This window comes from Lutra lutra, chromosome 11 (genome assembly GCF_902655055.1).
Source record: "Lutra lutra chromosome 11, mLutLut1.2, whole genome shotgun sequence".
In the NCBI taxonomy this organism is placed as follows: Eukaryota; Metazoa; Chordata; class Mammalia; order Carnivora; family Mustelidae; genus Lutra; species Lutra lutra.
In genome coordinates, this window is record NC_062288.1 from 49,998,943 (window position 1) to 50,026,349 (window position 27,407).

Consider the following 27,407-nt stretch of genomic DNA (forward strand, 5'->3'; position numbering starts at 1 on the left):
CTAGATTTTGAGGGCTAGTAATCTTTTATTACCTTTAAGTTATACCAATTTTTGCTTGTCTGCCAAAAAACTTGCTCGTGTAGGCCTAAGAGTAGGATATCCCTGAAGTCTGCTCTTATCTCCATCATAGCCGTGGTCTTCGTGATGATATCTACAACTCCCTTCATTTCCATTTTTAATCTCTGCGTTTCACAGTTTTAACATTATTATATTTCCATCAAAGTTATTTTTGGTTTCTTAACCTATTTTACTCCTGACTGAATTTCTTTTATTCTACATGGATGTATTCATCCCCCCAACCTTTCCCCAGGTTATAATAACCCCTTTGAAATCCTTCCAATTTTTTTTATCACAGAATGCACACGTTTAAGTACAATTTTCTATTATTATTAGAGGTCCATGTTGTGGTTGTGGTGAGTTTCTACACCTATTGTCTTTTAGAATTGTTTATATGATATTGAACAGTTCTCTTTTATGTTTAGGTCTTCAATAAACTCATCAGGAGATATAAGTATTTGGAAAAAGCATTTGAGGATGAAATGAAAAAGGTAAAAATTCAAATGTGATGTCTTACCTGTTTAATGAAATGGAGGGGGACAAAAATTTTGCATGTACAGTGATAGCGCTGAAGTACCATGAACATAGTAAGCTTTTAATAAATATGTCGAATGAATGAGTGCAACGGGTCATTAGCTAATAGCTATAGGAAAATATACACGATTAGCCTAGACTTTGTTCATTCATGTTTAATGTAAGATAGCCTGCTTTGCTCCATAGGAATGGTTTTATAGCATCTGATCCCAGACTTTGAGGGCTTCAAGTAAAAACTAGAGATACCAAAATATGCAAGAAAAATGATTATATCAAGCAAAGAGTCAAGGTGTGGTGATTTAATCAGTTAAAGCAAGTGGAAGAATGTATGGATAGCAGCTAATACCCAGCAACATTTTTTAATTTCCAAAAACACAGTTTAGCAAAGGGGATAAAAGCATTTCTTGGGAGATAATATATGAGTGTCAATGTCAATGGTGTTTCTCATCTGTAAAACAGCTGCCGTAAGATGACATACCTCATAGTTTTGTGCAAATAAACCAGATGACCTATAAGGTGGTGAATACTTAAGTGACCTCTAGCAAGTCAGGAAAAGAAATAGTCACACCTCATTTAAAAAAGCCCTCCTTTCAGTAATTGCAACATGCGCCCTCTTCCAGTTTCTAACTCTTGGGTGTTTACATATAGTACCTACCCCCATTAACTTATTACAGATTTGTGTGTTGCTTTTTATTGTTTCCAATTTTAGGTATCTGCCTAAATTATACACCAAGGGAAAAAGGAACCGTAACATCTACTTTGCTACATACTTGCCTCCCGCTATTCAGGGTAAATCCATACTGTTAGAAAAAAAAAAAAAGTGGATCCATACATAAGGGAAGATCTTGACAGTAAAATCATTCCTTAAACAATGAAGGGTGGCCACTTGAATTGATTAGGGAGAATGTCCCTGACAAGTTGGAGAAGGTGCAAAGCAGCCATTTGGTTGTTTAACCTCAGGCATATTACTTAAATTCTGTGTGCCTCAGTTTACTTTTCTGTGAAATGAGGATCAAGGCTTTTGTAGGTATTAACACAGAGAAAGGAATCATAAAAATAGCTGGTACCCTTGACAAGTTTTAGCTATTACAAATGTATAATTCAGGTAAAACAATACGTGTCTATATATATGTATATATATATATACATATATATGTATATATAGTTATATAGTTATTTATAATATGGAGACCTATATAAGTGCATTGAAAAATCTGGAAGGACACCCATTAAATAGCTAATAATCTTAATTCTAAGGAAGCAGGGTTAGAGAGGAGATCACATTTTTATTATTCTGTAGCGGTCGATTTTATTCTTCCTATTGTATATTAAAACTTTTTTAAATGGTAAAAAAAAAAAAATGTGATCCATTACATTACTAGGTGCCTACAAAATAACAAGCACTTGATTAAATAAAGGAGAGGAAATAATAGGGGGAAATTATGTAAAGCATTTAAATAAGCACTTTACCACTTTTGTCTAAGAATACCATTCATATTTTTACTTCGCTTAGCTCATTTGTACCTTGAAAATTTCCTTAGCTATTATATTCATGTGATGAATATGCTTTGAAGAACTATTTATTTTTCACAATATATCCATTTTTCAAGGAATGTTCTGGAATACACACAGCATCTGATTTTAACATTGATTAATATAATTGACCAGGGGCACCTGGGTGGCTCAGTGGGTTAAAGCCTCTGCCTTCAGCTCAGGTCATGATCCCAGGGTCCTGGGATCAAGCCCCGCATCAGGCTCTCTGCTCAGCAGGGAGGCTGCTTCCTCCTCTCTCTCTGCCTGCTTCTCTGCCTACTTGTGATCTCCATCTGTCAAATAAATTAAATAAAATCTTTAAAAATATATATGTAATTGACCAATGTGAATATTAATTTAAAAAATCTATCTTTTGCACTATTTTGTTATAATGGAGTATTTTTAATGAATGTGAGTATATTGATGTGCTTCAAAAGTAGTGTTTAAAAGTTTATTTTGGAAGCCGTTTCTCATTATTAATTTGAATCTTTTTTTTTTTTTTTTTTTTTTTTAGATTTTATTTATTTATTTGACAGAGAGAGATCACAAGTAGACGGAGAGGCAGGCAGAGAGAGAGAGAGAGGGAAGCAGGCTTCTCGCTGAGCAGAGAGCCCGATGTGGGACTCGATCCCAGTACCCTGAGATCATGACCTGAGCCGAAGGCAGCGGCTTAACCCACTGAGCCACCCAGGCGCCCTATTCATTTGAATCTTAATCATCTTTACAATCAGAGGAAAAGTTGAAAGTAATGAGAAGGGTCTATGATTTTCTCAGTCCTTTTACTCTGCCTTGTTCCTGGTATTCCCTGGAGCTTCACCCATTGATGCTCTCATTCCCTTGGTGTTTTCTTACAACTTTGTCTTTAATTCATTGAGACTTTAATAGGCATAACCTGGGAGTGAAATGGACTAGTTCAATTCCAGTTCTGCCGCTTACTCATAATACAAATATTTAGAATCAGATAATTTCTCTTAATGTAATAATTCTTTAACTGTCTGGGATAGTAAATTAATATTGCCCTATGGGCTGCACAGAGTAAATGGCATTTGGTTGGTGCAAAGTAGTGAAAAAGTCAGCAAGGCCCCACCCAATAGTGATAGTGAGCCCTGGGGATCTTGGTAACATGCCCCAGGACTATGAAACAGAGAAGATAGTCATGGAATCGAGTCAACCCATTAGGTTGGGGAACCTTAGGAAAGAGGAGGGCATTGCTAAATATTCTTAGAATTAAAAATGGAAAGTGGGGTATAATCCCCTTTGCTTTGGTTTTCCTGTAACCTTTCTAGGGTTGCTACTTTTTTGATTTCCCCTCCAAAATTGCTCTTTCCAACTTACATCAGAGGCCTTTTCTCCATTAAGAACTTGGGTCAGATCCTCCATTACCTCATCACCAGGGCGGCAAAGCTACGTGATCCAAGAAATAGCAAGTTTGAGTCTTGTTATTTTTATAAGAGCATCAAGAACTTAGAAAACCTTTCTCACCCAACACTCTTGTCTTAAAGAATATTACATGCTCTGAATTCAGACAAGTGAATGCTGATGTCAAAACTTACGGACTTTTTCCTGTTTTTTGTTCATTGTGCTAGAACAAGCCCAAAGAAAATGAATAGATGTAGTGGGGGGGACAGAGGCACCCCCAAAAATGAAAAATGTGAAGGACAATAATGTATTTCAGTAAATATTATGCTCATTATGTAAAACTTACCCTTAGTCCTGTACAAAGTCAAATGTAAATTTTTTATGTAACCTATTCACACTGTTCTCCAAATATCTCTTTTTGTTCCCATGGATGTTATCTATAGCTATGTGTAGGTAAACTTGGAAGAAAGGAACCATGCCTGAGAAAGTCACTTTCCTTAGCATCCAGTTTCTTATTGAACCTATGTATGTGTTTCTAATGAATAATAACGCTGGTTGTTCACATCTAGCCATGCATGGATGTTCTGATCGTTCTTTTCCTACTTTAGTCCTTTGCTTTATAGACATGGTTTCTTTTGTTTGACCCACAGCTTCTCCTCTTCCTTAAAGCCTTTTCCGAAACAGAGCAGACAAAGCTGGCAATGCTGTCCGGGATCCTGCTGGGCAATGGCACCCTTCCCGCCACCATCCTTACCAGTCTGTTCACCGACAGCCTAGTCAAAGAAGGTAAGCACTCTCATGTTTTCTTACCTGGCAAATGTGAAAAGTAAAGCCACACATGCTTAGGAAAATACCAGCATCACTTCTTCCTGTGATCTGCTACCCACCCATCCTCCATGTAAGAGATTTTCTGTTTATCTTTAAACAGTAAGAATTGTACATGTTTATTGTGGGGAATTGGAAGAAAGAATATGCATACTTTTGTACAAAGACAAAGAAAAATCAATAATAAACTGAAATTTGAGGTGTACGACTTAATGCCTAGGTTGGATACCCTGAAGTTGTTGTAGTCTAAGCCATTTCTCTCCATTTAGTTGTCACTAGCATATTTTGCTGAGAAATGCTTCATTGTGCTTTGTGGGACATTTAACCTTTTTGCCCTCGGACACAAAATGCCCACATGTAGCACCCACCTCTATTTAGTATAACGAAAAGGCCCCTTCTTGTTTCCAAATGCCCCACTCCCCTGCCCTGAATGTTTATTTCCCTGTTAGAAACATTCTTCTAAACCATTAATTCTCAAAATCTTGTGCTCAGATGTTCATTTTGATCACATTTTAAGATATTCATTATCTCAGTTTTAGAAAAAAGTCCAGATGGTTGCATCAAAGTCTTGCTTTAATTTTAAGGCATTAAGAATTTTGATAGGCATGTATACAATCATTTGGTTAGCGAATACAACAAAAGTGGGCTCTTGGAGGAGGATAATGATATTCGAGTTATAATGTAACACAAAACAAAGAGTTATTTTTTTCTTAAAAATAAAGGAGCTTTTGTGAAAACATCTGTTTCTTCTTAGAACTTAGTTTTTCTCCTACAAATGTTGAAGTCCCAGCCTCATTTATGCCTGCAGTGAAATGGATTATAGTTTTCTTTTGGCTGAAAAAAGATTAGTAAATTGAGAGTCAAGCGATATTATTTAGAGATTTTCTATAGTTTTTGGCGAAACATAGCTTAGATTTATGATAATTCTGATTCTGTGATTGTTACTAATATGTTGCTGATATTATGTTGCTAATATTATGACATTTTGAAGTGTTTTCCTGAAGAGAATTGGTGATATTGCACATCTTATTGATGTTGTGAGCCATTTTCACACTTAGATAAATCACGTAAAATGTAAAGAGTATATGTTAATTAGATTATCCTAGCCTTTATAACAGAAAATACTTGTCTTTCTGGTTGTATTAAATCCTACATGAGATCTACAAGTTCCTTTGTAATATATCAAAAATTATTAGATAGATAGATGGACAATGATGAAGCAAGCATAAAAATATTAAAATTTAGATAGTAGGTATATGAGTGAATAAATTCAATTTATTCAATTTTTTGTATATTTTTGTATATTTAAAATTTCTTATATTGAAATTTGAGGAAAGGGAGAGAAGGAAAATACATTTGCTATGGAAATGATGTAGTGCTTGTATCATACAGTTTTTTCTTACACTCTATACCATCTTTAGAAATTAGAGGCTTAAACTTTTGCTTCCTAAATAGGAACATATTAATTCAAATTACCCTTTTTTCCCAACTCTGCACCCAACAAATAGCTAAGGAGAATAAGATTATCCCACCAAGGAAAATCTTGAGTACAGAGAAATTCTCCAGATTTTCTAATAAGAAACACTGTTAATGCAAAGTGATAGGTTTAGCCAAGATTTAGATTCTCAGTTTAAAATATTGTAATGCTTTGTTTCTAGTGAAATACAGATTATACCACATTTTAATTTTTATTTTGATTTAAAGACATAAATATATACTAAATTTTACACTGACTTGGTGAATTCATGTCAACAAATATAAAATCCTCCAAGTTGTATCACCTGTGTTATTGTCCTAGCCATGGTTTCTGGTTTTGTTTGTTTGTTTGTTTGTTTTGTTTTTTGGCTAGTTCCTCTGCTTATTCAAATAAAGAAAATTTGACAAAGTTGATGTTTATATAAATGATATATCAACTGGACACTTTTACTTGCAACTAACTCAAAGACAAGACTTAAAATTGCTATATAAGAACATTTGTTGGCATATAAGAACATTTATTTCTTATGTAACAAAAAAATGTAAAAGTCGGGTAGACTTCAGGGTGAAACAACAATGGCATCCGGGTCTTGAATGTTTTATCCCATAATTTCTCACTACCATTCATAGCATCAACTTCACTCCAAGGATGATTTCCCTAGTAATTATAAGATGTCTGCTGGTATAGTTATGGCACATGCTTTCTTTTTTCTTTTTTTTTTTTTTTTAAAGATTTTATTTATTTATTTGACAGAGAGAGATCACAAGCAGGCAGAGAGGCAGGCAGAGAGAGAGGAGGAAGCAGGCTCCCTGCTGAGCAGAGAGCCCGATGCGGGGCTCGATCCCAGGACCCCGAGATCATGACCCGAGCCGAAGGCAGCGGCTCAACCCACTGAGCCACCCAGGCGCCCCAGGCACATGCTTTCTTGTTCAAATTGAGTGGAAGAGTAATTTTCAACATAGGATAATCTATCTTGCCTTCAGCTGATTGGCTGCCATAAGCCACATGACCAGTTTTGGCCTGGTAGCAGTTGCCAGGGAGATGCTCTGGGCAGATGGGCTTCTGCTGAGGACTCTAAACGAATCATTGCAGAAGGAGGTTGTACCAGAACTTAGGCTAGAAGTCACCTGGCCTAACCAAAATTGAAATTCTCTTAGGAAAGAGGAAAGGGGAGTAGAGCTTCTTAGATCAAAAATAGTGAAGCATTCACTTGAGAAAAATCAGTTTAATATTTCAACTACATTTGAACTGTTCATTAAGTAAATGTAACATTACCTTGGAAAGTTGAAGTGTTCACAGGAGAACTGTCTACTAATGATAATTACTTATATTTGGAAATAAATGCTAATGTCGGTATGGATATGTAGTTCAGTGGTTTTCTGATTAACATAGCTCTTTTAATCATCTAAAAATATTGAGAAAAAAGTTCAATTTGAAACAGCATCAATATTTTTATAGCTTAACTCATGAGCATTTTCAAATGCTTTTTACAAAAATAAAATTGTAAGTTAAATGATGTACTTTCTTGTATAGCTTTATTTATATCTGTCACTATTAATGGTTTTTAACTGGTATCATTTATCAGCAAATTAGTTCATGTGTTTCCATTTCATTTTTATGTCTCAAGATTTGTTTGTTGTACCTCAGGATCATTGTTAAACACATGAAATATTGGTGAGCCACATGGTGAAGTAGAGGCAAAGTCACTAGAAAATACTGGGCTTTTAATCTCTTTTAAACCAAGGTAAAACTAAATAAATAAATTTACAGTTAATTATACCAGGCTAGCATTAGGAAGACCCACTTTGAAAAATATTTTAACTCTTTTTCCTTCTTATGAAAATGCTCTCTTTTGAGTAATGAAAATAGAAATGTGCCTAAAGAAGAGACTAGAACTGTATCTAGAGAGCTCTCTGTTTTACCTCTACCAAATCAAGTCTTTGAGCACTTTACTCATTTCAGGAAACCCAGTGGGTGCTGATGAAAGGAATGAAACTCTCACTTTTTTCTTTTTCTTTTTTTTAAACAGGCATTGCAGCCTCATTTGCTGTCAAGCTTTTTAAAGCATGGATGGCAGAAAAAGATGCCAACTCTGTTACCTCTTCTTTGAGAAAAGCCAACTTAGACAAGAGGCTGCTTGTAAGTGTCGTCTAGACAAGGGATTGTATGCTTGATGCTTCAGTTGTGGCTTTGACGATGCGTGACTGAAATGCTTGGGTCTGTTTTCATTTGGAACATGGTTCCGTTGATTTCTGTATATTTGGCAGATCGAAATGAATTCCATCTTAATCTTTGTAAATAAATGGAATGATGAAATTAAATAGTCATAGGGACTACTGAGACTTTCAAATTGGGTAGTTTGTCGGGATTGAGTCAACATTTATCAGAATTAACACTTTATTTTATAACTAGTAACTACATAGATTTAAAGTTGTAATAATAAGTCCCATCAGTCCCACCTAACTAAACATTTATGTTAGTTTAGAGATGGATGATGCTGATCTCATGTAGTTGTTACTTTGTTAACAAAATAAAGAGTTTAAACAGGATTCCCTGTTTATGCCAAGATACCTTGGAAATACTTAGGTTTTTAGGAAAAGAAATAAGTTTATTGTGGTTGATTTGAAGCTCCCATGATCACGATTGTTTGATTATATTTTTATTTCTCTATCTTTACGTTTTTCCAAAAAAAGCAAGAATAATATTTTGTTCTTGAATTTCTACCTGCTCTCTACAATTTCTTTCAACAGCTATGCAGATGACAGAGATTTCTCCAAGTGACATTGCTTTCACAATCTAGAACAAAGTCTAAAATTGAAAGACACCCTTGCGGGGCGCCTGGGTGGCTCAGTGGGTTAAGCCACTGCCTTCAGCTCAGGTCATGATCTCAGAGTCCTGGGATCGAGCCCCGCATCGGGCTCTCTGCTCGGCAGGGAGCCTGCTTCCTCCTCTCTCTCTGCCTGCCTCTCTGCCTACTTGTGATCTCTCTGTCAAATAAATAAATAAAAATCTTTAAAAAAAAAAAAAAGAAAGAAAGAAAGAAAGACACCCTTGCTATCTTCTGTTCGCCTGGTCTGTCCTCTGTATTTTCCTTCTGAGGTATTGCAGTGTGCAAGGGTATCTGTCAGTCTAATTCTAAACATGGGCTCTTCCCCTCAGAAAACCCAAGAATAATTTTAACTGTAAATTCTTTTACTTTCAGTCACTTAAAATTCCTTTGTCTCTTGAAGTTTACCTTAAAATAGCACTTTGGGGGTCTTTAAAGTCTTTAGAATATGATAAAGAAGAAGAAAGATATAGAATCCAGTTATTTTCTGCCACTGATAATAATTTTTAGTCAGCCTGTATTTGAGTATCTGTGCTGTGCCAGGCATGGTCCTAGAAGCTGAGGAGACAGGAGAGGACAGGACAGAAAAGTTCCCTGCCTTCAAGAACCCACTTTCTCATGGAATTAGGGTAGATGCTTCCATATAGAAAGAGAAATCATAAGTGACTAGGTGGGCTGAGCAGGGTGGAAGCTCATATGAAGGGGGGGGGGGTGTTTGGTGAGTCAGATGAAAGAAAAGCTTTTGGGAAGTTCTCAGCAGAATTGTGCATATGGAAACAAGAGCAGAAGCAGGGACACCCTAATCTGATGGATGTTTATATCTGGATAGGGTTTTTCTAACAAATACAAACCGTGTTCCAAGTGGTAAATGTCATGATAGGATTTAGACTGACTTGACTTCAGTTTAATCTGAATAATAATCTTCAATGTATTATGTGTCATTTATAAGGATTTTGGATATATTTCATAAATAAGCCACCAGTAATATGTTTGATGGTATATTTCTCTGAACTTAACTTTAGATCAAACTTTGCAGTACCATTCTTCCTAAATTAAATATTGAATGCTGGTGTGAAATAACGGAATAATTATTGGCCACGAGTATACTCAGTTACGTCCTTAAATATATCTGGCTGCATAATTTTGTTCAAGCTACTTAGCCTTATTGAGACTTAATTGATCTTCTGTAAAAATTTTTACTTTACATAATTATGAGGAGAATGCCCACCACATTTTGATTCATGGAAGAAACTCAGATTAGTTCCCTGCATCCCGAATTTGGAAGACCTTTTGAATGGGAGAACAAATGGCAGAATTTCAGTCTGATATGAAATGTTTGCTAAACATGAACGTGTGTTTAATAGCTGCTCCCACCAACTCTTCTGACATTTTGAAACTTACAACTCAATAAGGGAAGTTTTGGGGTGATGATACAGAGAATTGAACTTTGAGTCATGTCATAGAAGGCTTTGGCTCTGTCCCTGTATGTGGTAGCAAACCTATTACAGATTTTTCTTCTGAGATTTTTACTGGAGCCTTATAGCCACTGACCATGCGTGTGTGCACATCTAACCTCCATAAAAGTTTGGATCTATTTTTTTAGACTGCAGCAGTCTGAAAAATGTGAGAGCTTTGAAAACTGTCTTAATATCTTAGTTGGGTGTTGAAGTCACACAGGATTAGAACATGACTAAGTGTTACTGAGACTCTGCCAAGCTGTGTAAGGTAAAATGAAAATGAGGTAAAAATATGCAAGCAGCCATGGTGAATTGCTCTCTTTAAAAATTTCCAGCAGAATTACGTAATGAACCAAAGGGTTTGGTAGGGTGGGTTTAGATTAGATCTTACTTTGACTTAATTTAGAGCCACCGTAATAAACAGATAAGACAAGAATTCTCTTTAGCTCCAAGCTAGTATTAGAATAATAGCGTTTTCTCAGAATGTGAATAGAGGTTCTTGAGATAATAGTTAATGTTGTTTTTCCGATGTTATCTCAAGTCATCTCCCCATTATTAAAACTGACTTTTGTCTATTAACTGGTAAGTTACCATGTTATTTGCACTTAATTTAGCAGATTTACTTATGTATTCATACATGCTACACTCTGATTAAAGTGAAAGAAAAGTAAATATGGTTCAAAATGGGTGAAGCTAGTTTATGTAAGTTGCTTAGCTTTTTTTTTTTTTTTTTTTTGCTTCCTCTGTAAAACTGCCTAATTTTAGAAGGTGCTTAGCGAATGCTCAAGAAATATACCCAAGATTTATTCTTCTCGGCAATCATTCTCTGTTCTGGCATTCCAAATATGAGATATTCTTAGTGCTGTTTTAATATGAAAATGTTGTCCTTTAGGCTTGCTGGAATTTGAATAGTTTTTTGTTTAGCAGTCTTTTTCCTTTTGTCTTTCAGGAGCTCTTTCCGGTTAATAGGCAGAGCGTGGATCATTTTGCTAAATACTTCACCGACGCAGGCCTGAAGGAGCTTTCTGACTTCCTCCGCGTCCAGCAGTCCCTGGGCACCAGAAAGGAGCTGCAGAAGGAGCTGCAGGAGCGTCTTTCTCAGGAATGTCCAATCAAGGAGGTGGGGAACCGTCAGCTTCCCTCACCGCGAAACCCATGCCATGAGAGGAATGGCATTGTGTCGCACAAGCTTGACCTTCCTTAAGGAGACCTCCCATTGTCTACTTCTGTGAACTTCCTCTACTTGTGTATACCATTTAAACTAGCTCAGTGCCAAAGTTTTGGTTCAGAATCCTCTAGCTTGTTCCAGAAATTAGTGATCATTTCCACACAGTTGATTTATTGTATCAGGCTACTGTGGTGAGCAAACTAGCTCATCTGCCAGATAGAGTTGCCATCCACTATCAGTATAGGCCATGATATGGTGGTTTTTTCCATTTGATCGCAGGTAATATAATATGGTTAAGTATACGGGTAGTGTTTGAAAGCAACACTGGGTATTTCATGGATCACCAGGTATGAATATATAGAGTTTTTTCTTTCTTTTTTAATTTTAAGAGAAAAAATTTTGATGGTTTTTGAATTCATGTCGTGGAAAAAGATGAGTTGGGCCAGTGACTTGTTGGATCATACTCAGAGTAGCTGGGTTTCCCTGTAAATGTAAATATTACATTTTTTATAACAGTAGTTCATAGAGCTGTGACTGTATCTTTGTAATTTTTTTAAAAAGTCCTGTCTGCAGAAAACTTCCTATTTGAACTTTAACATGATAATCCAAAATTAAATCAAGTCCTTTCCTTTTGCTGTTTGCTTCCAAGTCCCCAACCCTTAGCACTCTGCATGCTCTAAGCCCAACACAGCCCCTTACGTTGTTTGACTGGAGAATCCCAGACCAATGCTATCCAGCAGATGGAGGTGTTGGGACAAAAAAATATTTCTAAATCTCATGGCAGTAAGGTCAGCAATATATTGAGTAACGTTTCTTTAAGCAAGAATTTGAACATGATTGTCCGTGGAGGGGAAAAAAAAAAAAAGGCACAATCAAAAAATGTTGTGATACATCTGGATGCAAACATGTTGCCTGTCTTTGCAGCTTTCTTTAGCCAACTCAGGCACTGGAGCTTCTCAGTTCCTTCTCTTTTCAAAGGCCACTCACCCCATTCCTGACACTTCTGCATCCCAGGCCAGGGGGAAGAAAACAGTGTCTTTTCACTTAAGTCAGGGAGGGGGGAAGAGTCGCGCTAGTCACAGAGTAGTAGTACAACTTGACATAGATTATGGTGTTTAATCACTTTTGGGGACCTAACCTCTCTTTGTGATTGTATTTCAAAAGGGAAAAAAATTTTTTTCTAATCCAGTTTGATATAAAATACATTAAGCTGGGCAGACCTTTTATCCCATGTCATCAGATTTGAGGATAAATTTGCATATTTAAACATGGTTGTAAGGAGGGAAATAAACCTGTTCAGAATTGCTGCATTGATACGAATCCTATAAAAAAATTGCCTTTGCACAATTTATTCACATGGGGCATGAGGGTCCTCAAAAGTAATCATTCTGGGGGCGCCTGGGTGGCTCAGTGGGTTAAAGCCTCTGCCTTCGGCTCGGGTCATGATCTCAGGGTCCTGGGATTGAGCCCCGCATCGGGCTCTCTGCTGAGCAGGGAGCCTGTTTCCTCCTCTCTCTCTCTTTCTGCCTGCCTCTCTGCCTGCTTGTGATTTCTCTCTGTGTGTGTCAAATAAATAAAATCTTAAAAAAAAAAAAAAGTAATCATTCTGTATTAAGGAATATATTGTGGTGGATGGACTTGCACAAACTAAAGCCATTATTCATCAAGGGGTTTAAAGCTGAGAGTTGGAGGTAAAGATTCACAGCTCCGTTGCCTCGTTTAAACCCCAGAGAATCAAACCAGCTCAAGTAATCAGCTCTGCTGGACCCAGAGGGGCTCCTGCACATAAAAGAATTACCTCCTAAGAAACAAAGATTCCTTCTTATTTCCTATTCCCCAGCAGCTCCCGGCCAGACAGGAACTTATTAATTTTTGGACTAAAAATAACTGTGCTTTGCGAACAAATCATTGTTCTTCCTCCCTCTTGTAATCTGAGACTAGATACTAGGAAAGGAGGGACCAAGCTGAATGTTTGTCCCCCCAAAAGCCTTTTACTATCCAGGCACAGTGAGAGGGAAGCTCCCCTCTGCCTCTTACTCTCTGACCCCTTTCTCCATGAAATGCAGGTGGTGCTCTATGTTAAAGAAGAAATGAAGAGGAATGACCTTCCTGAGACAGCGGTGATTGGACTTCTGTGGACCTGTATAATGAATGCCGTTGAGTGGAACAAGAAGGAAGAACTGGTTGCAGAGCAGGCCCTTAAGCACCTGAAGGTACAGGGTCAACAGGGACCAGTCTTGGTTGCAGGCCAACTACAGCTTGTTAACTGTATGCATGACACATGGGTTCAACTGCAGTTCACCCAGGTTTAGGCCAGAGATAGATTTCCTGGGTGTTTTGGTTTTTTGTTGTTGCTTTGTGTGTTTATTTCTTCCAAATTTGCCACTACCTAAAATGTCACAGGTGTAAGGGTCTATGAAATATATTGAAGGTAAGTTCTTACTAAACACAATGTTGGGGGCGCCTGGGTGGCTCAGTCAGTTGAGCTTTAACCCACTTAACCACCCAGGCGCCCCAGGATACTAGGATTAAAAAGTAAATTTGGGGGGCACCTGGGTGGTTCAGTGGGTTAAGCCTCTGCCTTCAGCTCAGGTCATGATGTCAGGGTCCTGGGATCAAGCCCCGCATCAGGTTCTCTGCTCAGCAGGGAGCCTGCTTCCCCCTCTCTCTGCCTGCCTCTCTGCCTACTTGTGATCTGTCAGGTAAATAAAATCTTTGAAAAACATAAATAAATAAAAAGTAAATTTTGATTGGACATAATGTTATAATAAAATATCCCTAAAAGTGAATGCTTTCTAAGCAAATCTCCAGATTTCTGCTGTGATTCAAGTATTGTTGGCCCTGTACCTCCCATGAAAATTAATGGTTGGTTTTACTCCCCACTTCTGTTCCAGCAATACGCTCCGCTGCTGGCTGTGTTCAGCTCCCAAGGCCAGTCAGAGCTCATACTCCTCCAGAAGGTTCAAGAGTATTGTTATGACAACATCCATTTCATGAAAGCTTTTCAGAAGATCGTGGTTCTCTTTTATAAAGGTATCTATCCATGTTGCTCTACCACTGCGTTTCCGTGGTTTTTGTTTTTTTTGGTTTGGTTTTTTGTTTCTGTTTTCGTGTGTGTGTATGTGTGTGTGTGTTTCCATGTTTTACTGAAGCTCTTCGAAGCCCAGCGCAGAGGTTGAGGCAGAGGGGGACATTGGGGTTCATGCTAATTTTTGCAAATTTCAGTAAGGCAGCCATCTTTTGTGAAGAAAGTGCTAATGCCGTATATGCATGGTTAGGCCCCTGGGCACACTGCCAGAAGACTGGTGATAAACCGGTTATTATTTTTGGTGGGGAGGAATGGTGAAAAAGACTGTAATAACACAAAGTAATTAGGTCTGCTTTTGAATTGTAAGGATTAGGTCTAATAACAGTGCTACCAAAGGTTGCCTGTAGTATGTTCAGACCTTCCCAGGTGCTATAATAGCTGACTAAAATTACTGAAATAATTAGCTTTTTACTTTGTATTTTAATTATTTGGCCCAACCATTCTCCTGTTTTTTAAGGAAGTGACTATTTTTAGAGTTTTCACTTTACTGTCTTTTCATTGTGTTTGTAAGGATTAGGTTGTCATGACAACTGGCACAGCCTTTAATAAATGAATGCTTTTTAACTGGTCTATCTCAACACCTGTAGTATATAAAAAATGATCCTGAACTATTTTTTGGCCTGAGTTCATGTAGTTTTATGGGGGGAAAAGGAGAACTGAAGAAATGATACATTTTGACCATTATAAAATGCTTGTTAGAAGGTACTACAATCTTAAATGGCAATTTAATTTAAAAAAAAAAAGTATAAATTAACATCAACTAAATGTTTCTTTTCTTTTTTATGTGTTCTTAAATTTGTCAATATTGAATGATAATTTGGTCATGTGAAGTGTAAGAAATGTTACATTATTGATTAATAGCTAATTTTAAATAGCTATTAACATGTTCAAGCATCTCAGAGTTTTCATTGGCCATCCAGTTTCTTTAGTTGCATAGGTCTTGCCTACAGGTGTTTGGGTGATACTTCACTTCTCAGCATTAAGGTTCTTGGCACAACGTTTATATCAGGAGAACATGCTGACTGCCAAGTCCTATTTGAAGTTCAGTAATTGGTGTTTTCCTCTGGCCAGATCAAATGAAGTCCTCTTAGACATGGTCATGAGATACCAATGTCCTAAAACTAGGGCTTAAAGGACACCCAAGGTGACCCATCAGAACCAAACCTGCAGGTCATATTGCCAACCCACCTGTGGTACCCAGTAGCCAAGAAGGAGAAGCCATGTCTGCCCAGCCGGTGGCCATTCTGTCAACACCAGCCATAGCTGACTCCATTGTAAACTGGTAGACCTGTGAGACAGGTTTCACATTTGCTTTGTGAGTGGCCGGTATTTTCCTCTACAGAAAAGCAAACTGTTTATAAACTAGTAGCCCAAGCACACAATTTACTTTCTTGTCACGTAATAGCTAACCCAACTAAACAGTGTCTCTTACCAAATCTTTTTGTAACTGAGACATACTTATTCGAGCCTTATCTGCAGGAGCATCTCATTTTATCATTGGACTTACTTCATTCACATGCACATACACACACAACTTTTTGTCAGTAATGGCGTCTATTAAAATCCTTTTTCAGTTTCCCAGTTTAACCATTAATGTCGACATCCATCCCCATTGTGCTCCTTACAACAACTACTGACAACAAAACCGGTTGCTTTGAGTTATTTCCTATTCTTCAGCCCCAAATGCTAAAGAACAGTGACCTGAAATTATAAAATAACCGGATGTGGGTACCAAGAAGTAAAAAGCAGCAGCATTAGGTCTTCCTTAGGCCATTGATTAACTAGGTAGTCAGTTTTTAAACAACAGTCGGTACAGTCTGTAGAAAGTATGAGCAGACCCGAGGGAACACAGGAAGGTGTCAGCATCAATTTTATCCTGGCTTAGTTATTGTTGTAAATGAAATTAGGAAACTGTAAAATGGAAACTGAAAATACATCACTGAGAAGTGAAAACTAAATGCTGTTTTTTAGGTAATTTCATAATTTCCCACAAAATTATATAGTCTGTTTTTCTGAATGAAATAATTACCTTTTTTTTTTCTCTCGGAAAGATGGAATCCACAAGGAATGATTTTCCATCCTACTGTTAAGAGTTACCATGTTTACCTTCTTACTTTTTTTGGATAGTATCTTTTCTTTGACTTAATTTTATATGACAAACACCTGTGTACCAGGAGATGTACTTCCTCCCCACTCCCACAAGGACTTAGATGGTCTTTTTTTTTTTTTTTCAAGATTTTATTTCTTTATTTGAAAGAGAGAGAGAGAGTACAAGCAGGGGAAGCAGCAGGGAGAGCGAGAAGTAGGCTCCCTGCAGGGAGCCCAGTCTGGGGCTCAATCACAGGACCCTGGGATCATGACCTGAGCCAAAGGCAGACACTTAACTGACTGAGCCACCCAGGTGCCCCGGATTTGGATGTTCTTATGCTGTAATTTATCTGCCTAGAAAGGCTTTATGAACAGTTTGTATGTATTAATACACTCTCTTCCCAGTGCTACTGCGTGTATGAATCACCTTGTTAAAACAGATTCCGTGGGGATTCTAGTTCCAAAGGTCCAGGGTTGGGCCCATAAATTTGCATTTTAACAGATTTCCAGATGATGCCAAGATTCTTGGTCAGGACAGTGGGCTAAAGGGTTATTGAATGCCAGAAATGACAAATCCTGTGCACTGTAGTAACCTATTCCAAGATTATACGTACAATTAATTCCATGTACACATACACATTTAACAAATATCAAATAGTATCTAGTTTGTTTCTGTAGTGAGTGATATGGATTCCTTTTATTTATTGTAAGGAACATTCTGCTTCAAAGCAGGTTTTTTAAAATATAATAGAAATAATGTGTCCCTTTTCATTTAATCTCTCTCTGTTATGTACACACACACCTTCTTTGTATTTCTAGAACTTGAGGATAACAGAAACAAGACTATGATGCCCCGTGTCTCCTTGACAAACCTTATTTTAAATGAATGCCATTTTTGAAAGATTTTATTTTAAACATGTGAATAGTAAGGGAATAAAAGTGAATAAACTGTGAGTAATAGTGCTTTTCAGGACTGAAGGAAAAAAGTGGTGATTGGTCATTGAGTCAAGATTCACTTTCTATATTAAAATCTAGATTTTTATATTACTATGCAATAAGAAAAATAGTAAGTCCATCGCTGATTTTCAGACATCACATTAGTCACTTCTTTTTTTTTTTTTTTTATAATTATTTGTTTATTTGACAGACAGAGACTACAAGTAGGCAGAGAGGCAGGCAGGGGGGCAGGGGGAAGCAGGCTCCCCGCCAAGCAGAGAGCCTGATACGGGGCTCAATCCCAGGACCCTGGGATCATGACCTGAGCCGGGAGGCAGAGGCTTAACCAACTGAGCCACCCAGGCACCCCCACATTAGTCACTTCTTAAAATAATTTCTCTTCCTTTCTTCCTAAAGCTAAGTACCAGTCTCAGCATGTACATCGGAAAAATAGAAGAGTCTCTTCTCGAGCACCGTCGGTACTTCTGTCATAGATTGTATTGTTTGCAGATAGTTCTTAGGTTGAGTTCTGTCCTTCATGCATATTTTTCTGAAAGAAACTTTCTTTTCTCATCCTAAAAAAACTTGAGTGGCCCTTTCACCATGTGTTCTCAGCATTCTTAAGGAAAATTATTTTTGACTTGTGTCTCTACGTGATACCCCTAAAATAACGAGTCTCCTAAGTTCTAAGTGATGTGGTTTTGGTTTTTTCTTAAATATATTTTTTAAAGATTTTATTTACATATTTATTTTATTTTATTTTTTTTTTTTTTAAAGATTTTATTTATTTATTTCACACAGAGAGATCACAAATAGGCAGAGAGGCAGGCAGAGAGAGAGAGAGAGAGAGAGAGGAGGAAGCAGGCTCTCCGTTGAGCAGAGAGCCCGATGCGGGACTCGATCCCAGGACCCTGAGATCATGACCTGAGCCGAAGGCAGCGGCTTAACCCACTGAGCCACCCAGGCGCCCTACATATTTATTTTAGAGAGAGGCTGCACACACATACAAGTGCGTGAGTTGGGGGAGGGCAGATGGAGAGGGAATCTTAGGCTAACTCCATGTTGAGCAGGGAGCCTGATACAGGGCTTGATCCCATAACCCTGAGATCATGATCTGAGCCAAAACCAAGAGTGGAACACTAACCAGCTGAGGCCCCAGGTGCCCTGCAAGTGATGCGGATTTTAACTTAAATATCTAAATAATGTTCCCTCCTGCTTTGCCATTCTTAAACCACTTAAACCACTAGTATATTCTTTGATTCTCATGAAAACCCAACATTTAAATTTTAACTCTACAAATTGAGAAATAGGTAGTTTTTCTCATCAAATTGATGAAATTGTCCATCAGACTTTATCAAATGCATAGTAGATAGCAGGCCTCCCATTAAATGCTGGAAATGAGATGATGAATAAAATAGTTCCTGACCTCCTAAATTTCAGAGTATAGAAGAAAACCGAGAATTATAGTCACCATTTCATTTCTAAAATAAGACTTACACAGTGGATGATGAAAAGCGATGGGATGTTGGAGGAAGGACCTACAGTATTCGGCTAGATAGAATGGAGAAAAATATTTTGTAATCTGAGGGAATTCTGCATGCACTTGTTTTTTCTTACTGTATTTTTACTGATGTACTGTATTCCTAGCAAGGCATTTCTTGGAGGTCCCATCAAACACCGTTGTTCAATGTTGATGAACTCGTCTCCCCAATTTTCCTTAGTCGGGGAGAAAAAGTTCTCTATCTCTCAGAAAGTTCTTTCCTCTTTAAATTACACTTTTCACTAAACAGAAGTTGAGATTCTTCTTCAATTCAATGTTTGGCTTTGCCTCCGAAGTTGTCCTGTGTAGTTTGTTTCCTTATGGTTTATTTCCTGGTTGTAGAAATTTGGTCTTGTGGCAAGTATTCATTACTAAAGTAGGCTCTTCTGAGAACTCACCTTTGCGGTTTGTCTCATTTTCTGGACGGGGCATCTGATTAGTTTTACCTAATGATTTGGTGTCTGTGTCTGTAGTAGTTGCATGGCCTCTTTCGGCCTCTGTGGGGCAATAAAACACATGAATGAGCTCTCAATCTTCAGAAGAAAGACCGAGGCAAAGAGGCAACTTCACCTGCAGTCTAACTCAGCTTTCCACCATGAGCATTGTATCTTGCACAGTTCATTAAAGTGAGGAGGTAAAATAGTATTTCTCTGCGTGTTTGTGACATTTTAAATTCCATTAAAGTATAATAGCTCTATAGTACTTGCATATAATTTATAAATGGAAAAACATATGTTGGGTGTACATGCTCAAAATTGTCTTACTGATAGAGAGCATGACCAAAACAGTTTGGAAATTAAGTGCTTTAAATCACAAGCATCTTGGTTGAGGTGCTTGGGTGGCTTACTTGGTTAAGTGACTGCCTTCGGCTCAGGTCATGATCCCAGGGTCCTGGGGTCGAGCCCCACATCAGGCTCCCTGCTCAACGAGAGAGTCTGCTTCTCCCTCTCCCTCTTGTGCTCCCCCTTGTCCTCTCTCTCAAATAAATCAATAAATAGCATCTTATAAAAAAAATGAATCACAAGTATCTAAAAATGTTACAAAGACAAATTATATAAAAAGGACTTCTTTAAAATCCATGTTTGAGCCAGTAAGTGTTCTTGAAAAATCTGTGCAGTCTTACACAAGAACAAGTCACTTCCTCGGCTGTGAAGTGTGTGCTCCTCATCTCTACAAACACTGGGCTTTGATGGCAAGTGGCAGGAAAGTTCTTTCATGGCTCTGAGTGGAGAGTGGGAGCTGGAAATGGAAGCTAAAGACTAGACGCTAAGAGTAATTCTATAGGACTCCTGATTATAATTTTTATACCCAGTTCTTAGGAATGAGTAAATCCAGACTTCCTTTTTCCTTTGCAAAATGTAGTGTATTTAATGATGAAAATAAAGGAAACAAACATGATATTTTCTAAAACCAATCATGGGCATTTTTAGTCAATTCAGTCTCTTCCACTGAATCTAAGCCAGTTATTAACTTTTAAAAAAAAACTTCAGGTTTTGGTTGTGAAAACAGTGATGATTTCAATGAAAACAGTATCAAATTATTTTTCTCATTTTTGTAAGTTAAAATTCTATTTTAACTGCAAAAACAGCATTAGTGTGATTTTTCAGCATTTATAATGGATTGGGCAGGCATTGGGTACAATAATAAATTCTTTTTATCTGCTTCCCATCTCATTTCTCACTCTGAAATCCCAAAAGAATATCCATTGGAACATTGGCAAATATGTAGACAATTATTTTCCTGTTCCCCCTCCTATTCTTAACATTAAGTAGTCTAAATTAATTGTATCTTGAGGGTTTCATGAGACATCTGTGGAATTTAGAATTTAAGGTAATGAGTAGTTAATAGATAATGCTTTTTGTTAGAATCCTGCAAGAAGTCTACCTAATGTCTCTTGTTTTCCTCTTAATGGAGTACAAGGAAAATATTACTCTTGTGGTTTAGGATATTATGTTATAGGAAATTCATGACATAGTGATAGAATAAATGTAGAATTTTGAGTAATGTGTGTATTGGTCCTGTGATACATCCAGATAGCTCATCTTCACATTTAATTGTTGATAGCATTATTACATTCTACTTAGGTGTTTTTATTTGCCTTTTTTTTTCTCCTAAGAGAGTAAATCCCCTTAAAAGACCAGTCATTTGAGGTTGCTGCTTAATCAAGATGTGTTTGAAGTTGGCAGATCACAGAGTGTTCTGAATTGCTGGAATTGCTGATTCATTTGCAAAATTACAGAATAACCCACTTCCTACCAGCACATTAGTGCTGGGAAAGATTTCCAAGTCCCAGTAGTGACTCACAGATAAGCTTGCAATGTATCAGGCCTGATGAGATGTATATCGTCATCATCGTCACTAAGGTATTTGCTAAGCAAACTCCTAAGACTCAGCACCATGCTATATGGAAATGAGCTTGGTTCCTGTCTTCTTGATAAATTTCAGATATAGATTTCTTTCATAGCAGGGCTTTTAATATTTAAAATGATTGCTTTCTGTTAACTTATAAGACCTAAAGTTGCTTTAAAACATGACATTTATATAGTAACTTTGAAATCTTTGATTTGAAATTGCAGCTGACGTACTGAGTGAAGAAGCAATATTGAAATGGTACAAAGAGGCACACGTTGCCAAAGGCAAAAGTGTTTTTCTTGACCAGATGAAGAAATTCGTTGAGTGGCTACAGAACGCAGAGGAAGGTATGATTCCATTTAACAACTTTGGTGGCCATTTAGCAAATATTTTCTCACTCTAATTTAAGGTATCCACCTCTTCCACAGACTTCTTTTGCTTTCCTAAAACTCAAGTGTTTAGGGTGTTTTCCATATCAAACATCTTGCCTGCAAACTTAGCCTTCCTTTCTGAAATCAAAGCAATGAAATGTTCTATGTGGTTTTTAAAAAAAAAGAAAGAAAGAAAGAAAGCCAGCCTGTTAAATTATCCACTCTAATGGGGAACAAAGGAATAAATCATCAGCTGTTGAAAGGAAAAGATAATTTTTGGCTTAATTACATTTTATGGGATTATATAGATACTAGTTACTAGAATTTAAAATTGGAGCACTAGGGATGCCTGGGTGTCTCAGTTGGTTAAGCGGCTGCCTTCAGCTCAGGTCATGATCCCAGCGTCCTGGGATCGAGTCCCACATCGGGCTCCTTTCTCAGCGGGGAGCCTGCTTCTCCCTCTGCCTCTGCCTACCTCTCTGTCTGCTTGTGCTCATGCTCTCTCTCTCTAACAAATAAATAAATAAATAAAATCTCTGAAAAAAAATAAATAAAATTGGAGCACTAGGTGGAAGAATAATGGATGAGAGCACTAGGTGGAAGAATAATGGATGAGAGTGAATCCCACTGAGCATGAGAAGTTTATTTTAGGTCACCCAGAAGAGTAAAAGTAATTATAGTCTCTAATAGTATTTATGAGGAAGCTGCATTTTTAGAAAGGCAAAGTTCATTGAAAAGCGAAAAGGAGCCGAAGTTTCCTACTGTCCTCACGTATGACTGTCTTCTCTAATAAATGCATGCCTACGGCACAAAAATGTCTTTGGGGAGTTGGGGTGGGGTAGCATATTAGAAACTCTTTCATGACTTTATTTAAAGGGGCCTCTGAGGGAAACTGGCTGGCTCAGTCAGCAGAGCATGCAGCTCAGGGTCATAAGTTAGAGTCCCACATTGGGCATAGAATTTACTTAATAAAATTTAAAAAAAAAAATTTACTTAATAAAATTACTTAATAAAATTTTTAAAAAATGGAGGCCTACATGGCTTAGTTCGTTAAGCCTCTTGACTCGTGGTTTTGGCTCAGGTCATGATCTCATGGGTTGTGAGACCAAACCCCTGCATCAGGCTCTGCGCTCACTGGGGAGTCTGCTTGATGATTCTCACCCTCCCCCGCCACCCACTGGTACACACACACACACACGCCCCCTCTCTCTCTCTCAAAATAAATAAATCTTTTAAACAAAATTTTAAAGGAATCTCTGAATAAAATCCCCGACTTTCTCTTCTCTCCCTAGAATCCGAATCAGAAGGTGAAGAAAATTAAATGGCACATGAAGCACAATACCAGGCTACCACACAACACTTTTACTGGGAATGCTGAACCATTTGAGAAGAGAAACTTGGCTTCTGTTTTCACAAAGAAGAAGAAAAAAAAAATAGGATAGGCTTCCCTTGTGCAGAGGGGGGAAATGGTTTTCGTTTTTGTTTTGTTTTTAAATGGAGCCCTGAGGCATCAGCTATTATTCTTGGGACTCTACCTCTCACTCACTATATGCTAACTTAAAGCCATTCAACAAGGAGTCAAGTAGGTATCTGAAATTAAATACTCAACAGACTCCTACTCTTTTTTAGCTGTATTTTTCAGGTACTGTGTGGTGAACGCCCCACTGGTGTCTATAACAGGGCCACTTTGGTAGTTGTGTATCGGCTTGTGTATGTGATTTGACAAACCAGTTTTTTAAAATAAATGGCTTTTTAAAAATCTGGGCTTATATTCTCAGAGCTTTTATTTCTTCAGTGCACCTGACTTCTTAAGCAAATGACCTCTCATTGTTATGCTTTTTTTCTCCACCCAACATTGTGAATGGTTACATTTCTTGTCATCTATATAGGAACAGCCCTGTTTCTTCTACCATCGTGAGTGGCGCATTTCACGTGTCTTCATACTGAAATAGAAATCGAACCAAAATTCATGCACATTAGCACTAACACCATGAGTTGATAGTATTAATAATTATTAGGTATGTAAATGTATAGTTCCACACTTCTCATGTTTTCCTCAGCGCTCTTTCTTCCCTGTTGGGAGGAGAGCTAATTGATGTACATACGTAAATAGATCTTTGTTTATATTTCTAACTAGGTGAGTTTAGTTTTTAAATTATCTTGTCCTCAGTAGTAACAGTGAAGCATCTTCCTGTTCATGAAAGTTCATAGTTTTATTACACAGCTCTTTCTTAACTCTTGAAAAACTTAAGGCCTGTACCTGTTGCTGTCAGGGCAATGGTTATCTCCAAGACAAACATTTTTTTCCTAAGTAAGAGTTGATATAAGGAGGATGCATAGCAAACAACATCAGCAAGTTAACTACATGAAGAACTTTATGGTGTCACGTCATCATGCTGAATCAAAAGACAGCTTTCTGGTTACCTGTTTGTCCTCAAGAAGAAAAGGAGATCTTTTCCCTATGACTTAACCACATACCTAAATCTGTAACATGATGATTCCTCCTGTATTTTAAACACTCAGTCTTTGATGAATTCCTTTCTTCCCATTAGAGCACTGTCAGGTTCTCTACCCCAGCATAGATCCTTTTGAAAAATCATCTGTATGTGAGAATGTCATTTTCATTACACTGGAAACAGTAAGCACAGAATAACTAAGCCAGGCATAAAGAGCTTTACAGCACCTTGGAGTGATTAGAGTACCCCTGAATGGACATCTGTCCAATTCTTTTTCTTGAAATTCTGCTGAGCAATGCCCCCTCTTCCAGACTAGATTTCCTTTCTGGTCTTGCTGTTCACAATTGCCCTTCTATTTTATAAAAGAAAATATTAATTTGTCTCCTGTTATGGAGATGGAAACCACCTGGTACTAAACAAAGGGACAATTCTAGAATGTGTTGTTCTTCTAGAATAGTCCTGTGAGGGAAAAGCAGGAACCTGAAGGGAGAGGAGTCTGATACCTTCTAGGCCATCGGTTCATGACAGGCCTCTGTTATCTACCTACCCTTTCTCCTAGCTAAAAATTAGAATTATGAAGTGGTAGTTGCATCTTAGAGTTCATGCTAATGTGTTTAATTGAATGGAAAATGAAAAATTTTAGTTGGAACATAAATTTGGCCATCTAATTTGATAAGTGCTGACTGCCAGTTACAAAAAGTGGCATATTTCAGAAGTGTATTAAGTATGTATTTGATATTTGACAAAAATAGACTTATTAAAGGTAAATTTTTGAATATTGCAATTTGTAATAAAAATTTTGTCAATTTTTATGTCTTACTTTATATACATCATGTTTAATTTTATACATCAATGAGTAAGAGAATTTCCCCTTCATTTTAGGAGATCACGAATTAAAAAGTGTGTTAGAGGATATTTGACTTTGTTCCCACTGTATCAGAAGTGACCACACTGAGACCTAGAAAGGCACGGAGTTGTCTGAGGCCTTAAAGTTAGTGACCAAGATGGAACTAAGGTCCCACCTTCTGAGTCCCACATCTATACTCCTTTTCTTCCCTATGTTCTGCTATCAAATTAATGAAAAATGTCTCCACAGTTCAAGCAAGTGTTTTTTAAACTAGCAATTTTATTGAATAAACATCTGGAAACATCCAGAAAATCAATTTTTTAAACTATAAAATGTAGCAATAATAGGATACTAAATATTTAGCACTTTCAAGCACAGAATATTTTTCCCAAACAGAATTTGAGGTAGTGATTTTAAGGTAAGCAAGCATGGAGCGGGGAATGTTCAAATAGCAAGGACTTCCTGCATCAATAGTTAAAATAGAGAAGGTGTGGTATACACACACACACACACACACACACACACACACACATACTTGGCATTTGTGACAACATGGATGGACCTAGGGAGTATTAAGCTAAGTAAAATAAGTCAGACAAAGACAAATACCATATTATTTCATTAATATGTATAATCTAAAAAACAAATGAACAAGCAAAAAGAAGAAACAGACCCATAAATACAAAGAACAAATATAGTTGCAAGTGGGTGGGGGATGGGTGAAGGGGAGTGGGAGATACAGGCTTCCTGTTAAGGAATGAGTTAGTCATGGTAATAAAAGGTACAACATTGGGAATACAGTCAATGGTATTGTCATAGCATATGGTGATGTGGTAGCTATGCTTGCTGTGAGCATAGCATAATAATGTATTGAATTGAATCACTGTGTTGTACACCTGAAAGTAATGTAACATTGTGTGTCAATAATACTCAAATAAAAGAAAGTATCTTAAGTATTTTTAAAACTGACCAAAAAAAGTGTCTGGATAGATCACAACTCTTCATTTAATGTTAAAACAATGAAAGCACTAAAAGAAAATGTAGGAAATACCTTTATAACAGACATGGAAAAAGCATTAACACAAAGTCCCCCCAAAAATCTGATTATAAAATGTCAACACTTTTTCCATATTGAAACATTCATACATGAGTAAATAAACACCAAATGTACGTGGGATCAGTTTCAACAGATTAGATGAAAATACTTTTTATAAAAATTACAATATAAAGAACATTTATAAATCAATAAAATTAAGAAAATGCAAAATGAGTATGAAAAGCCAATTAAAATGGACAACATAGAAAGATGGCCAATCCTACTGTTAATCAGAGATGTGCAAAATAATAAGAAAATATTTTACTGTGTTTGAAAAAATTCCTAAAACCAATAATCCACAGTACTGTGTGTGGGATAAATGGGTTCTTTCCTTTTGCACACAGCCTTTTGAGTTAAAATTTGGCAATAAATATTAACACTTTAAAAAAAAAACGCATATTCTTTGACTCAGTCTTTCCATTATAGAATCCATCCCATAGGTGTACCCACAGACATATATGCAGTGATTATTCTATTGATGAAACTGGGAGGAACTGAGACATTCTTAAAATATCTGTGTCTAAATGTCTGAGAGGTGGCGCATGGGTGACTCAGTTGGTTAAGTGTCTGCCTCTTGGTTGCAGCTCTGGTCTTGATCTCATGGGTTGTAGGATCAAACCCACCCAGAGATGGGCTCGGTGCTAAGCAGGAAGCTATTTGCATATTATCTCCCTCTCCCCCTTTCCCCTGTTCTCTCTTGCTCTCTCTCAAATAAATAAATAAATCTTAAAAAAATAATAATAAAATGTCTGAGAAAGGAACTAGTGGAATAAGTTGTGATAAATCCATATCAGGGAATGAGGTAGATCCAAAAACTTGTTCATAATATATCATCAAAGGAAAATACAAGTTAAAAAGAATATTTTCCCCATTAAGGAAAGCTGTGTTTATACAATGTACCTTTACAAATACATAGAAAGGGAATGGTATTTTCTAATATTTGTTATTTTTGCATTAGTCTTGGGCAGTGCTGGAAGAAGGAGAAGGAGAACTTTTTTCTTCTTACTCTTTATACTTGAATTTCTTTAGAAAGAACATGCAATACCTCGTTAATTTAAAAAAACTAAAGCATGTTTATTTTGGAAAAAAAATTTGGAAGAAACTATTACACAGTTTTCTGCCACAGAGATGAGCACTTCCAATATTTTTACATTTTTACAAATATGATTTTGCTTAATTCTTTAAATAATAAGTCCATTCTACATCAATTTTATGTCCTACTCTTTATTAAATATTATTCTGTAACATTTTACCACATTAATAACTCTTCAAAAACATGATTTTACAATACATATAATTGTTCATGCTATGTATGGGACATATTTATGATTCTATGGTTCAATATAAGACATTTTATAACTTTTTGCTTTTAAAAATAACCGTTCAAGGGGCACCT

The 27,407-nt window shown here is 37.0% G+C and overlaps 1 protein-coding gene across 2 annotated transcripts in view; it reads left to right on the forward strand.

Moving 5' to 3' along the window:
• Nucleotides 1-23,376, forward strand: part of BZW2 (basic leucine zipper and W2 domains 2) — a 62,216-nt gene extending 38,840 nt beyond the window's left edge. For both annotated transcript variants that reach the window (XM_047694200.1, XM_047694201.1), the window contains exons 5-12: nt 483-548; nt 4,134-4,269; nt 7,815-7,924; nt 11,019-11,189; nt 13,304-13,450; nt 14,132-14,270; nt 21,466-21,588; nt 22,905-23,376. In XM_047694200.1, the coding sequence (XP_047550156.1) occupies nt 483-548; nt 4,134-4,269; nt 7,815-7,924; nt 11,019-11,189; nt 13,304-13,450; nt 14,132-14,270; nt 21,466-21,588; nt 22,905-22,933 (921 nt within the window). In that variant the 3' untranslated portion in view covers nt 22,934-23,376. The remainder of the gene's footprint in view (nt 1-482; nt 549-4,133; nt 4,270-7,814; nt 7,925-11,018; nt 11,190-13,303; nt 13,451-14,131; nt 14,271-21,465; nt 21,589-22,904) is intronic.
• The last annotated feature ends 4,031 nt before the right edge of the window (nt 23,377-27,407 follow it).